We start from the raw sequence: 13,651 nt of genomic DNA, 5'->3' as shown, positions 1-13,651 counted from the left end.
CATATATAACCCACAAGGGACCCATACATCCATGACCAGTTCTAACCCATGCCCACTTAGCCCATATATAACCCAAAAGGGACCCATACATGCATGACCAGTCCAACCCACGCCCACTTAGCCCATATATAACCCACAAGGGACCCATAGATGGGTGACCAGTTCTAACCCATGCCCACTTAGCCCATATATAACCCATATGGGACACAGACATGCGTGCCCAGTTCTAACCCATGCCCACTTAGCCCATACATAACCTATATAGGACCCAGACATGCGTGACCAGTTCTAACCCACGCCCACTTAGCCCATAAATAACCCACAAGGGACCCATAGATGGGTGACCAGTTCTAACCCATGCCCACTTAGCCCATACGTAACCTATATAGGACCCAGACATGGGAGCCCAGTTCTAACCCATGCCCACTTAGCCCATATATAACCCACAAGGGACCCATACATGGGTGACCAGTTCTAACCCACGCCCACTTGGCCCATCTGTAACCCATATCGAACCCACGATATTTGCCCAGTTCAAGCCCATGCCCACTTAGCCCACATAGAACCTACCTGGAACCCAGTATAATTGCCCAGTTCTAGCCCATGCCCACTTGGTACCCATACGCACACATGCACCCCATATGGGGCCCACTTGGACATGTTAGCTGGGTAGCAACAAGGTCACTGGCCTGATATGAACGACAGCTGTGCTATTAAAACACTGTGCCACGGTAACTGAGTAAATAAGGCGAACTTAGGATAAACAAAGTCCTTAATATCGCAGATTGAACACCCTATACTGTACTGTCTAACCATGAAAATCATACAATCAGTGTGACATGACACAGAAGTATATGAACAATAACATGTAAACATGGAATAGGCTAGAGGTAAAATGATAGAGACATCTCTGACCGGACAAATAGGATATGACAAACTGTCCATGTGCACACTCTCAGAGTTACAGACAAGTAAGGGTGCGGTGCGTGTGTGTGTGTGTGTGTGTGTGTGTGTGTGTGTGTGTGTGTGTGTGTGTGTGTGTGTGTGTGTGTGTGTGTGTGTGTGTGTGTGTGTGTGTGTGTGTGTGTGTGTGTGTTTAAACAAAGATTTTGTCCTAACAAATATTAAATGCCATTCACAATGAATGGACACTTTTGAGCGTAACACAAACCTTGAAGAGGAAGGTGAGGATGCAAATTCTGATTGGCCGGAAGGAGATGATGTATGATGAAGTGGGATGATAAGAGCGCCCCTCACTTCACACGGGTGTTTGTTCACACGGGTGTGTGAAGTGAGGGGGGTGTCAAAGTAACTATTAACTAAGTATTCCTACCTTGCAGTATTGATAATTTTGTTTAAGTAAAAAAAAAAGTTTTCCACAACTGCTCCGTGGTTATGCAAAACGTGTTGAAAACATGTTGTACCCGTCAGATTCAGTGGAGTACTGCTTATTACTAGCGCAGACAGATTGATGCAGAGATTCATAGATGTTCGGTTGTGGACAACCGCTGGTCCGGCCAAATTCCCACTGAGCACAACACACCCTGGGGTTCACAAGCAGATTCCGTGCTTTAAGGCTGCGCTCACACATAAGTCTTCTCTGTGTAGCAGACAGTTCCAATTCATTTTCAATGGCGAGTGAACCTTGTTTGATGCCTGTGTTCTGCCCCCCTCCCCGCCATTAAACGGGGACCAAGAGACTCCCATTGAAAATGAATTGGAGCTGTCTGCTACATAGAGGAGACACTAGACACAGAGAAGACACATGTCTCTTATGTGTGACTGCAGCCTCTGGCCTCACTCACAAAACTGTGTCTCTTGATTGTCCTGGGGGGGAGGGGGGAAGAGACGGCTTCCATTCTTCATTTCCTATGGAAATCACATGGTTTTGAAGAGACAGCCTTGTCTCATGGGGGGAAGGCAGAACTCAGCCATGAGACAAGGCTGTCTCTTCACACCCCCTCTCCCGCCAGGTCTTGTCTTCCATGTGTGAGCGAGGCCTAATCGACACAAAGGGATGGATAACTATTACATGACATGCTCTATTCCTTCACATTGGTGATGCAACACAACAAATAGATGGTCATACCACTGCCGCATACTTTACAGGAGAGTTTAAAAAAAAAGATTTGCAACCATCAGCGTTTTGTCAATATTCAAATAATTTGTCTATATTCATCTGAAAGTCAGGACCGAAAATAATGCATATATCGGTCAGGTTATTTCCTCTTGCCCTTTGATATTTCACAGGGATTGCTCGTCGCTTGTCTATAAAACTCCATCTTTCACAGAGTTGTGTAGTGATGTTATAAGACCAATCCCTTGCAGAGTCCAAATACAAACAACAAAATAAACCGTCCCCCTTACAGGCAATTCACTGTGCTGTTGCTGTGTTGCCTAATGTATAGCCGCTGCTGCTCAGGACAGGTGACCACGAGAGGTACTGTCGGATGGATGCAATGTTGGCTCTAGACGAGGGAAAGCCTTTCTACGGAAACAGAGCCCTCACAAAGATCCACCTGCGCTGTTGGAGGTGTAGCTGTTGGCACGCAGAAAAAGGTCAATCTGGATCAGCGTCCACGCCGGTCAGCGTGGAAACGGCATGAAATAGGAAGGACGACAGGTGATGGTGCATGCAACGTGCAGTGCTTCATCACATCCATTTGTTTATGTTATAAACAAATCTAAATCAAACAGATCAATAAAACACATAACCGTTACGATGGTGCAAACTGCACGAGTGCTGCCTTGTAGACGTGACTCAGGGAAATAGGGAACCTTATGCCACAGAGCAGTATGTTTGTGGAGTGATTGATTTGCTTGAGTGTATTTTTGTTTGTTTATTTGGGGGTGGGCTCACTGTTGGCAAGTTATCTCTGCTTCTGTTTTAGTCATTGTGCATGCCAGTTCCCACCTGATGTTGTGTGGGAGTTCTGACTGCTCCATGTGGTACTCGATAACCACCTGCTTGCATAATGTCTTCAGGCTGGGATTGAAGTCCAGGACATAAACGTCTTCGACTGGGTGTCCGTAACCTCCAAAGGCGAGAATACGACTTCCCACCATGCACGAGCACATTCGATCCTTCCAAACCGGGGCCTTCCCCTTGGGCTCAAAGGCCTTCCAGGAGAAGGTCCCTGGATTGAACTTCTGGATGGACTTGTTCAAGATGTCACCACCCACTATGTACAGCTCTCTATTGTAGGCGAAGGCCTTATGATCCCTGCTTCCCTTTGTAATACTGTGTTCATCATTTTGCATTTGCAGCCAGCAGCTGTTCTCCGTATCAAACACTCTGATGATGCCCTTGTCCTGCCCTCCGAATACAAACATATTTGTCCCAATGATGGTGGCGGTGTGATTTTCCGAAGCGGTCGACGGAGTGCCTTTGGCGTTGATCAAAGCCCAGACCATCGTGATGGTGTCCAACTTGTAGATGCTGTTAGTTAACCCAGTCGACTGGGTTTCTCCTCCATAGATGTACATGGTCCTTCCCAAGGCACAGGCTGAGTGGTTGTACCTGTTCTCTGGAACGCTCCCAGAAGTCTTTGGCTTGAGCCAGCTGTGGTTCTCCACATTGAACACATAAAGATCGTCACATTGAGGAAACCCCCCCCAGATGTAAACACCATCTGCTACCAGCACGGCTGTGTGGTAGTAGCGCCCGGGGGGAAGGTCATCTTGGCCTCTTTTCCCCGGGGGCAACTTGGTCCAGTGCAGAGACAATGTGTTGAAGACATACACTTCCGTCCCTACACGTTGGCCTATGTAGATACAGTGCCATCCGAATACGTACACCTTGTGGTCGACTGCCACAGCAGCATCAATGGTTTTGTTCGGTCCTCCTTTCAGGGTCAATGTCCAGCGGAACATTTTCAAAGATGAGCACGACTGTGGATGAACTGGAACCTTCTTCAAATGGAATAATTCAACTAGAATATAAATAAACTTCACCCTGTTAAACTGAATCAAGTCATGTTGCCCGCGCTACAACTTATATTGGCACAGCGATGCAACTGTCACGCAAAGGTTGGCCAATCCAAGTCGATGGGTAGGGTTGGCCAATCAGGGACAATTTAGGATATCCCTTTGTCATGAATCATGCTGTACAAGGAAGTGTTATTCATTCTGAATAGCATCAGTTTATTAGTTGATTGTCACTATACTATGACATCAGCCATCTCCATATTAGGATAACATTTCAGCCCAATCAGAAACCCTTTGACTTCCAGTTTAAAATTAAAGTTTTTAAAGTTAAATAATACATCAAAAAGAAGAAATGATGACATAGTCAATATTAGCTGCTATGTATCTGCAGCAGTGGCATAGTATAGTAGGGTACTGCTGCTACTGTATGTTATTATCACAGCATAAAGTTATATCATGATTTCGACCCACTCAGCACCCCATGAGACAACGGTAAATGGTGCATTTATATAGCGCCTTTATCCAAGGCGCTTTACATAGATTGTGTATTACATTCACCCATTCAGACACACATTCATACACTGATGGCAGCGAAAACCATGCAAGGCACCAACCAGCACATCAGGTGAAATTAGGGGTTCAGTGTCTTGCTCAAGGACACTTCGACACTAACTCTGGGGGAGCCCGGGTTCGAACTGGCAACCTTGCGGTTACCATCCAGCCACTCTACCACTGATCCACCGCCGCCCGTACCCAATGGGATACATCAGCATTCCTATGGATGAGGCTCACGCTATGGACAAGCTGTGAATGGATGAGGAGACAATCCCGATGGCCACAAATAGTTCTGGGGTTTGGTGGTGCAGTGAGTGAGCTTGTAGATGTTCTATTGTAAATAGCAGACCTACAAGCTCACAAAGTGGCTCGTTAATGAAGTATCAAAGATGTATGCACATAGCACAAACAGCACATGTAAACTGAGCCATGTGATGTAATAGACGGACAACACGCATTTGTCCAGGTTAAGAAATAAAAGTGATGCATGGTTAATGTCCACATGGCTGTCGTTTAATTTCCACATGCCTAGTGTCGGAGCGTGTATGTTTGGGCTGTTCATGGCGTGCAGACGAGGGGTTGTTGCTTGCTGTGCCATTGGCCAGAGGACTAGGTCGTCACTGCGGGCCATGAAAGTCTAGAGAGGCAGCCATGGACCATGGTGTGACGGTTCATGCCGTTGCCTGCTGTCCCATTGGCCAGAAGACTAGGTCGTCACTACTGCAGCCAATCAGGACTAGGTCGTCACTACGGCAGCCAATCAAGGACTAGGTCGTCTATCTACATTTCCTGAGCTTTCTTTAACCCGCAGCTAAAGCAGCTGGTAAAAAGTATAAAACAATGTGTGAAGACAGTCATTTTTGGCCTACCCTGCATACTCTCACCAACATACCTAGTGCACAAGATAGATAACCACCTCAAAACCTTCTCTACCCTCAGCCTATATTGAGGAGTGTGTGGAAATGAGTGCTTGAACGTGGTATAGCTCCAGGCAGAGACCCTATCTCCTACCTGACAGTAGTAACTTATACCCATGGTATGTTAAATGGGAGGAGTCAGACACAATTTAATAATGGTATTATAGAGAGATGACTTCCGCACACCCGGTAGGTTTGGAGCAGGTGCGATGATGACGAGGCATATACAATGTGAAAGGAGAGACACCCGCACACTGCCACTTGCTGCGTTCAGAGCATTTTATTAAAGCAACGTTTCGGTCTTGCGACCTTCCTCAGGCTTAGTGTAATGGTATTATAAAAATAAATAAATAGGGGATGGCCATTAATGGCCTTTAACAAAAATCCAAAATCTTACGTCTTCAATGTTGTGGCAATTTCTCCCTATGGTATTGAAAATGGCATCCAATATCGATATTTTTCCAAGGTATTGTATCGAAGTTTGAAAGTTGCTCCGAGTAGGTGGAGAGAGCCAAATGCACCTGTTCCCCATCTGCAAAATGATAGTAAAGAGGGGAGCTCGGCATCTGGGACCAGGTTGGTTGGTCACTCACTCCATTCCTGTCGAGCTGTTTACCTGGGACCAACACTCACTCCCTGCCGCCTCCAGGCACATTATTCCACACGCTTCTGTCTCCCTTATAGCCAAATGGCTGAGCTGAAATGTTAATCTGTCCCAAAGGCCGGCCAACTTGACTCGGCACACATGCAGCGCGAAGCGGGTCGAGACATTTATCGCACCAGTCTTGTGTGCATGCTGTCGCCACTCATGTTACACACACACACACACACACACACACACACACACACACACACACACACACACACACACACACACACACACACACACACACACACACACACACACACACACAATATCCTGTGCCCTCTCCTCAAGCTTGCAGGTAATCATTGAAGATGTATAAGTGAACAGTGCAGGATTAGAATGGACTTTTATCTTAATAATATCACTTAATTCCATGAGCAGGAGAAGCTAATGACAGCGTATCATGATATCATCATGTATACGTGTCCCTGACACTGTATACGGCATAGTCTCGCATAGCCAGAAAATTATTCCACAATCTCCAAATGCTATATAGTCTGGAACTACACCTTCCGAAATTTGAGTAATCTGTTTGTCCTTTCCGTTCACGAAAATATATTTTAAATATATATATATTTTTTTTAATTTCCATTTCTGCTAATAAGCAATCTATGTATGTGCTGTAATTATTTTTAATGTATATGTGCGACTGTAAAGATGAAACGGAAGTGTGGAAGAGGCTTCACTCCAGCTTCATCAGTATTCATGTGTTATACAACCGGCAGTATACTTTAAGTTTTATATCTGTATCTGAGATACAGAGAGGAAATTAAAGTTACCGGATGAAAAAGTGTAATTATACTGCTTGTGTCATGAGGGATTTCGAACATAACAACCTCTGCTTGACGACATAATTCCATGGAAGATTAAATTAAGTTTATATTTCTTTACTAGTTGAAGGGAGCTCATTGGTGTCAAGAGCTTATGTTAAATTACAGAAATGATCCCACATGGATGTTTTTTTCCTCCAAGTTGCACACCATTAGGTAGAGGGCATGTGAATATATGATACTGCTGCTATAATTACATATATGTATGCATGGCAGATTACAGGCTAGAGCAGTTAATATACCTCTGTGAAGTAGGCTATATTCATTTGGATTGGGTTGGATTTGCCGGGGTGCAACGGGCAGGTGTGGTTGGGTGTTGTAACTCGACGCTGCTGTTTTTGATATCTTTCCTCTGAATGACGAATGTTGAACGATTGATAGCAAATACTTATTTGACAGATAGGAAGTTGAATGTGGTCTTTGGGGGGTGGCTCAAGGGTATATGTGGCCGGTAGAACAGCCGGATGGGAGCGCGAGGTACCCAGTTCGATCCCAGGCTATATCGGAGTTAGTGTCGAAGTGTCCTTGAGCAAGACACTGAACCCCAAATTGCTCTCGTTGTGCAGGTTGGTGCCTTCATGGTTTCCCCGTCATCGGTGTGTGTGGGTGTGTGCGTGCGTGCGTGCGTGTGAATGGGTGAAGCACACTGAGGTAACAGACATTTGACCAGGAGGATCTATACTTTGACTCAAGTACTGCTGGGCCTGAGTTCTTTGTCCATCGCTGACCTGTACTGTTGCAATGAAGAGCCGGACTCTATGAGGATGTCCTTGTGCGCCCCTATACCCCACCCTGCTTCCACTGTCTGGGTCCATCTCCTTAGACTGTCTCCTCGTGTGTTCGTTGATATTTCCGAGAGCTTTGAAAAGGTCTACTACTCTTATTTCCTCGCTGTCTCTTAACCCATTAAGACCTGAGGCCGATTCTACACAATGCCTTCTAAATCAGTGCATGATTCTCAAGCGTTTTCGTGGGCCCCCTCAAATCTGAAAAGGTTCTGTGCCAGGGACACAAATTTCACACTTCCGTTTTTTCTAAAATGTTCAAAAATAGCAGATGTACAAGCCATGCTCCGAGCTTGTAGGCCTGCATCTGCTATTTTTGGAAAACCAGTGAGCCTCATACTGATGTCCAAAGAGATATCCCTTTGGCTTAGTGGTTAAGATTTTGGACTTTCACGCGGGAGACCCGAGTTAGAATCCCGGGCATTACATTGGTGCCGTGACCCGGATTGGGTTTCCCCGTGGTAGGTGGTCAAACGGGGGGTGAGTGTAACAGAGAGGCTCACAGCCTCAGCCTGATGGCCTCGAAAGCCTAATATCTCCCCAGGTCCAAAGGTATATCCCTTTGGTCTAGTGGTTAAGATGTTACATATGAAATGACACAGATGCTTTCCCGGTTTTAATAGGTTAATCCATGACAGCGAGAGGCAGCCAGCAAAGAGGAGTAGGGTGGCTTAAATTCTCGGGCGGCAAGCAGAGTTCAAAGCCTTTCCACGGCCGCGCCCGACAAAGTGGGTAAGTAGCGGCGCGTCTAGACGGATCAAAGAGAGACAGCGTGGAGAAAGGTCAGCTCCTGCAAGCGCTCCCACGCTGCGAGGGCTCTGTGTGACAACGCTATATGAGGATGGGAGACTCCCTGCTAACATTTCTATTACTGTCAACAACGGCCGCCGCTGGGCTCAGTCTATAAGCGATTATGTCATATTGGCCTCGCTTCGTGAAATGGATAAAACATGATATTTTAAGCACTTTTCAACCCGTCGTCCCTATTTTAACCCGATCGGCAGAGACAGGGAAAAAAATGCAGTTTAAGCAAACCACAAATATATTGCATTCTCAACGTTTCAAGGCAGTACAGGGGAAGTTTCAGCAGTCGAGCTTGGGTCACGAGAGTCGACACTTGCTCGGCTGGCACCTTTATTTATTTATTTATTTATTTTTTACCAAAACACACTTACACACGTTTGCATGCACGTGCACGCCTCACACTGCCGTTTGAGTTGCATAGCGCGATAGGCCAGGCAGAGAATGGTAAGTATTAATCTTGGAATATGTATGTAATATAGAATGAACTCCCCATTGCAATTAGAACTGCAGACTAACTCCCAGTCTTCTGCCGGAGTCTGAAAACTCACGTCTTCACTCAGACTCCACCTTAGCCTAACACTTGCCGTAGCATGCACTTTCCCTAGTCTCGACTAAAATATGTAATTTAGATATAGTATGTAGACCGATGCCATGCCATTATTGATCTGGCATCCTATAGTGTTTAGTTTCAATCTACGTATATTCTACCGTTAGGCGGATGATAGGTTCTTGGTTTACTTATCCTAGATGACTAAATATGCATTTGATGCGTTGTTCTTGCTTACTGTAAATCACTCTGGATTAAGTGTCTGCTAAATGTCAAAATTGTAATCCGTTCTCAATTGTAATCTACTTTGAAACTGCACATACATGCTCGGCATTTTAACCTTTCATTTACGTGTTTAAACTGAAAGTGTAATATATTTTGCTATGTGCTATATTCCCCGGCAGAGAAGAGCTAGATGATAATAGTACTAATCATGATACATGATATTAGATAGTCTAAAATAAATAGTCTCAACACGTCTGCTTAGTATACGCGATTGTGGGCTGGTTTATTATGAAGCCTGTAGTGTAGTTGCTTATTTGGGCTTGCTTATAATCTTTATTTTTTTTTAACAGTGGTTCGTTTGGATATGGAGATGCTAGGTTTCTGTCTGACAGCAACAATATGCAATATTGTGTATGGGTGTGCAAAATAAGTGTGCGTGCGTGCGTGCGTGCGTGTATGTCCGCTGGATTGACGGGCTGATGCTAGTATTTGCCTCGGAAGTCATTATGCTACACTGACAGCATTGTCAACTTATAGCTGCTACAAAGTTGACAATGCTGTCAAACCACTGACCCCATCATGAGGCTGGATTCATATACTACTTACTGTATGTAGCCTACAAGATCATTTATCACGCAGAATAATGAGTGCAATGAATGCAATAAGAAACATCGCTCTATACTCTGATGTCTGTGCAGGCGCAGGCCTGCTGATCTTTGTGTGAATTTTGGACAATATCTGTGGGAGGACAGGGGTGGAAACGTCATCGGATTCACAAAGCAATTTACACTCATATTTTCATCATACCAGCATTTCCGACAATTCCTATACGTTAGGTGTCGGATCATTCAAAAAAAATTCATCTATCTCAATTCATTGTGCATAAAGTGAAGTATTTAAAAACGTTTTTGTTTTAATGTTGACGATTATAGCGTACAGCTCATGGAAATCACAAAATCCTATCTCAACAAATTACAACCAATATTTTACGAGACCACTAAAAAAATATTTTTTAGTAAATATTTATATTAATGTATGCAGTCAATACTTGGTCTGGGCTACTTTTGAACAAATTATTTCATCAATGGGGCGTGGCATGGAGGTGATCAGCCTGTGGCACTGTTGAGGTGTTATGGAAGCCCAGGTTTGCTTTGATAACAGCCGTTCCTCTTGACAATACAACCTAGATTCTCTGTGGGGTTCCGGTCAGGCCAGTTGGCTGGTCAGTTAAGCACAGTAAGGGTCAGTACACCAATTACTATTAGTTTTGGCTCTGTGGGCAGGTGCCAAGAGCCAGACAATTGCACGAGTCCCTCCGATCCGAGTCCGAGTCGAGTAGCAAGTCATTTGGTCCAAGTCTCAAGCAAGTCTCAAGTTTTTCTGTTGTGGGCAAGTCAAGTCAAGTCGAGTCACAAGGTTATGTCAAGTCGGGTCGAGTCACAAGGTTGTCGAGTCAAGTCGGGTCGAGTCACAAGGTTATGTCAAGTCAAGTCGGGTCGAGTCACAATATTGTCGAGTCGAGTACTGTACTGTACTGTACTGTACTGTACTGTACTGTACTGTACTGTACTGTACTGTACTGTACTGTACTGTACTGTACTGTACTGTACTGTACTGTACTGTACTGTACAAGCTCTCCTCCCTGGCCTCTGTGTGTTAGGCTGCACAACAGTGACACTTGATGGTGGTGTCCGAGTCAGCTTGTCTCAAGTCGAGTCGAGTCTGGAGTCATTGTCTTCCAAGTCAAGTCGAGTCTCAAGTTTTTACCCTTAAGTCCAAGTCGAGTTGCAAGTCGTCAAATCAATGACTCGAGTCGGACTCGAGTCGAGTCATCGAGTCTCGAGTCCAATACTCTGCCAAGAGCTACCTGAAAAGGAAGATCAGCATCACCATAAAGCTTGTCAATGTACGGAGGCACACAGGTGCTGTAAAATATCACAATAGATGTTTGTGTTGTGACTCTGGACTTGACAAAACACAGTGATGATTTTGGCCATGTTATCTGCTGGTGTTGGTAGAGGAGGCTGAACTTCTCTCGTCTTCCTCTAATCTTTTGAGTGGTGTAAACCACTCCAACAACTGGCTTTGTTAGTTTACGTGTCCACGTGTTTGTTCGTACCAAAGAAATGAGCATGGTTGCTATGGTCACTCAGTTCACACGGGTGTGATTTCATTACGTCAGACATTACGTCAGACCACAGCTGATCAGGCTATATAATACCTTACACCACTCAGTTCACACGGGTGTGATTTTTTTTATCTCCCTCTGACTTTCTCTTTCATTCATTCCAAACCATAGATATTATAAGAAATAGATGCCTCATTTGCCGCTGCAGTTCATCATTGGAGCGGCGTGTATCCCAATGAAGGCGGAAGTGCAGTGCTGAAGGCTTTTTTTTTTTTTTTTAACACATCTTTATAACAGTCATGACAATATACATTACAATACAAAACAAGACAAACAAACAAACACAAACAACAAATGTATTAACAATACAACATCAGAGCCAGGGGGGATTAGATTACTAACAGAAAACATTAAAGAGTGAACACAAAGCAACAGTTCTCCGCAGCTTTCTTATTTAGAAGTACTGAAGGCATTTGCTGAAGGCGACTGCGTCGCTGCCCAAGTGACGTCACTCATGTGACTCCTCCATGTCTCTCGCTGTCACTCAAGTGACTACTGGCCAATCACAGCGCGTCTTTTCCGGGACTTATGTTACTTGACAAGCTTCCGCTAAAGCTTTGCAAGGAATGTCGGGAAAATTGTGCCTTCAATGGTGACACGCGCCTCAGAGCCGGAAAGGGCGTCTACGTATATATGTCTATGTTCCAAACCCCTACAGTCCAGCTTTGTCCCCTCCTTCATTTCGTCCAGATCTCGCTTGATTCCTTCTTCATTAGCTCATTCCATGTCTCTTTCTTTCCTCCATCTTCTCTCCATCCCCCTTTGCTTTCTTTCACTGATCACGCCATGTGCTGGCTCGAGCTGTTAGTAATTCCGCACAGCACACCAGATAAACACTCGCCCACCCGGAGACACATCTTAGAATCCATTTCAGTCATTTTGAAAGTTCGCACCCCAGACGTCGGATTGATCTGAGCGACTAATTACACGCGAATTACAAGCTGTCAATAAGAGACGCTAGATAATTAGATTAGATTAAACCCACCTACTGGGCTGTGGGCCCGCTCATCGTTTATTTGATCCACTGTGTCAAGTGGGAGCAGACTTTTTATTTATAAGTTTCTTGATTACAGTATTTAGATACGCCCTATATACAAACCCATTGTAACTTCAAGTTCCATTTTAACCATGATAGATTAATTGAAAACACCTGTCCTATGTTCTGAAACAAAACATACAAAACAATGACAAAAAAATCTCCACCAGGGCAGGTCAGGTTGTGGCCTCCTGGTGGCGCTATAATAGGCCAATGTGAAAAGGGTGCCATTCCTTCTTACACCTTGGATGGCAATTGGATGATCTGAGGCATTTTGTTCACCTGTTGGTGGCGCTATAACAGGCCAATGTGAAAAGGGTGGGATATATTCCTCGGGAAAGTCTGTGAAAGATTTTACGTAAATTGCACGCTGTGTTCATGATTTGAAGCTTTTTGTTCAAAACGGGTCAATCCTGCAAACTTTGAAAGCCAATTAGTATTAGGATGGAATATGAAATATCGGACAGATCCGTCTTGAACACATGACTATAGAGATACTGTGTAACGATTTGCGGGAGTTTTGGACAGAATCTGGAGGAGTAATAGCAAAAAAAGGGTTTTTCAAAAGTCGGCCCCCTGGTGGCGCTATAACAGGCCGTTCTGGAAAATTCATCGTTCATTCATCGGCATCCAGGGAGTGTGTATGCAAAATTTGGCATCGACCGGGTTAACGGTGCCGGAGATTAGCTGGTAACAGACGGACGGACGGACGGAAGGACGTACGGACACACACACATTTACACACACACACACACGCACACACGCACTCATGCACGCACGCACACACGGACGGAGTGCAAAACATACTCTCTCCCCATGCCTTCGGCCTGGTGGAGACAATAAATGAAAAAGGAAATTGAAAAGACATGGCCCCCTCACTTAGGAGGGCAGTATGAGTCACCAGAGCCAAGGACGGGTGTTTTAGAATAATCTGGTTATAATTAAAATGGAGTTAGTTAGGTAGAATGGGTTTGTAGCAAAATTGATTGATTAATTGATTGGTCGATTAGAAAACCTGCAATAAAAAAGGGGGTGACTAAGCAACTGAGGTTGGAGGGATATGGTGCTCCTCATGACAATATTGATTGATTGATTGATTGATTGATTGATTGATTGATTGATTGATTGAGATTGACAGAATTGGCCTACCTTTTTAAATTTATGTATTTTTCATGGATACCTCTATACATT

The 13,651-nt window shown here is 44.6% G+C and overlaps 1 protein-coding gene across 1 annotated transcript; it reads right to left on the bottom strand.

Moving 5' to 3' along the window:
- Nucleotides 1-2,505: 2,505 nt before the first annotated feature.
- LOC306916361 (kelch domain-containing protein 3-like) lies at nt 2,506-3,873 on the bottom strand (the record flags this gene model as incomplete). The annotated part of the gene is made up of 2 exons (XM_079494194.1): nt 2,506-2,539; nt 2,915-3,873. The coding sequence occupies 2 exons, from the start codon at nt 3,871-3,873 to the stop codon at nt 2,506-2,508; spliced, it is 993 nt and encodes a 330-aa protein (XP_079350320.1).
- Nucleotides 3,874-13,651: the final 9,778 nt, after the last annotated feature.

The sequence above is a fragment of the Electrona antarctica genome, assembly GCF_951216825.1.
Source record: "Electrona antarctica genome assembly, chromosome: 23".
Lineage (NCBI taxonomy): Eukaryota > Metazoa > Chordata > Actinopteri > Myctophiformes > Myctophidae > Electrona > Electrona antarctica.
Note: the sequence above shows the minus strand (reverse complement) of the source record. Positions and strands in the feature narration are given on the sequence as shown.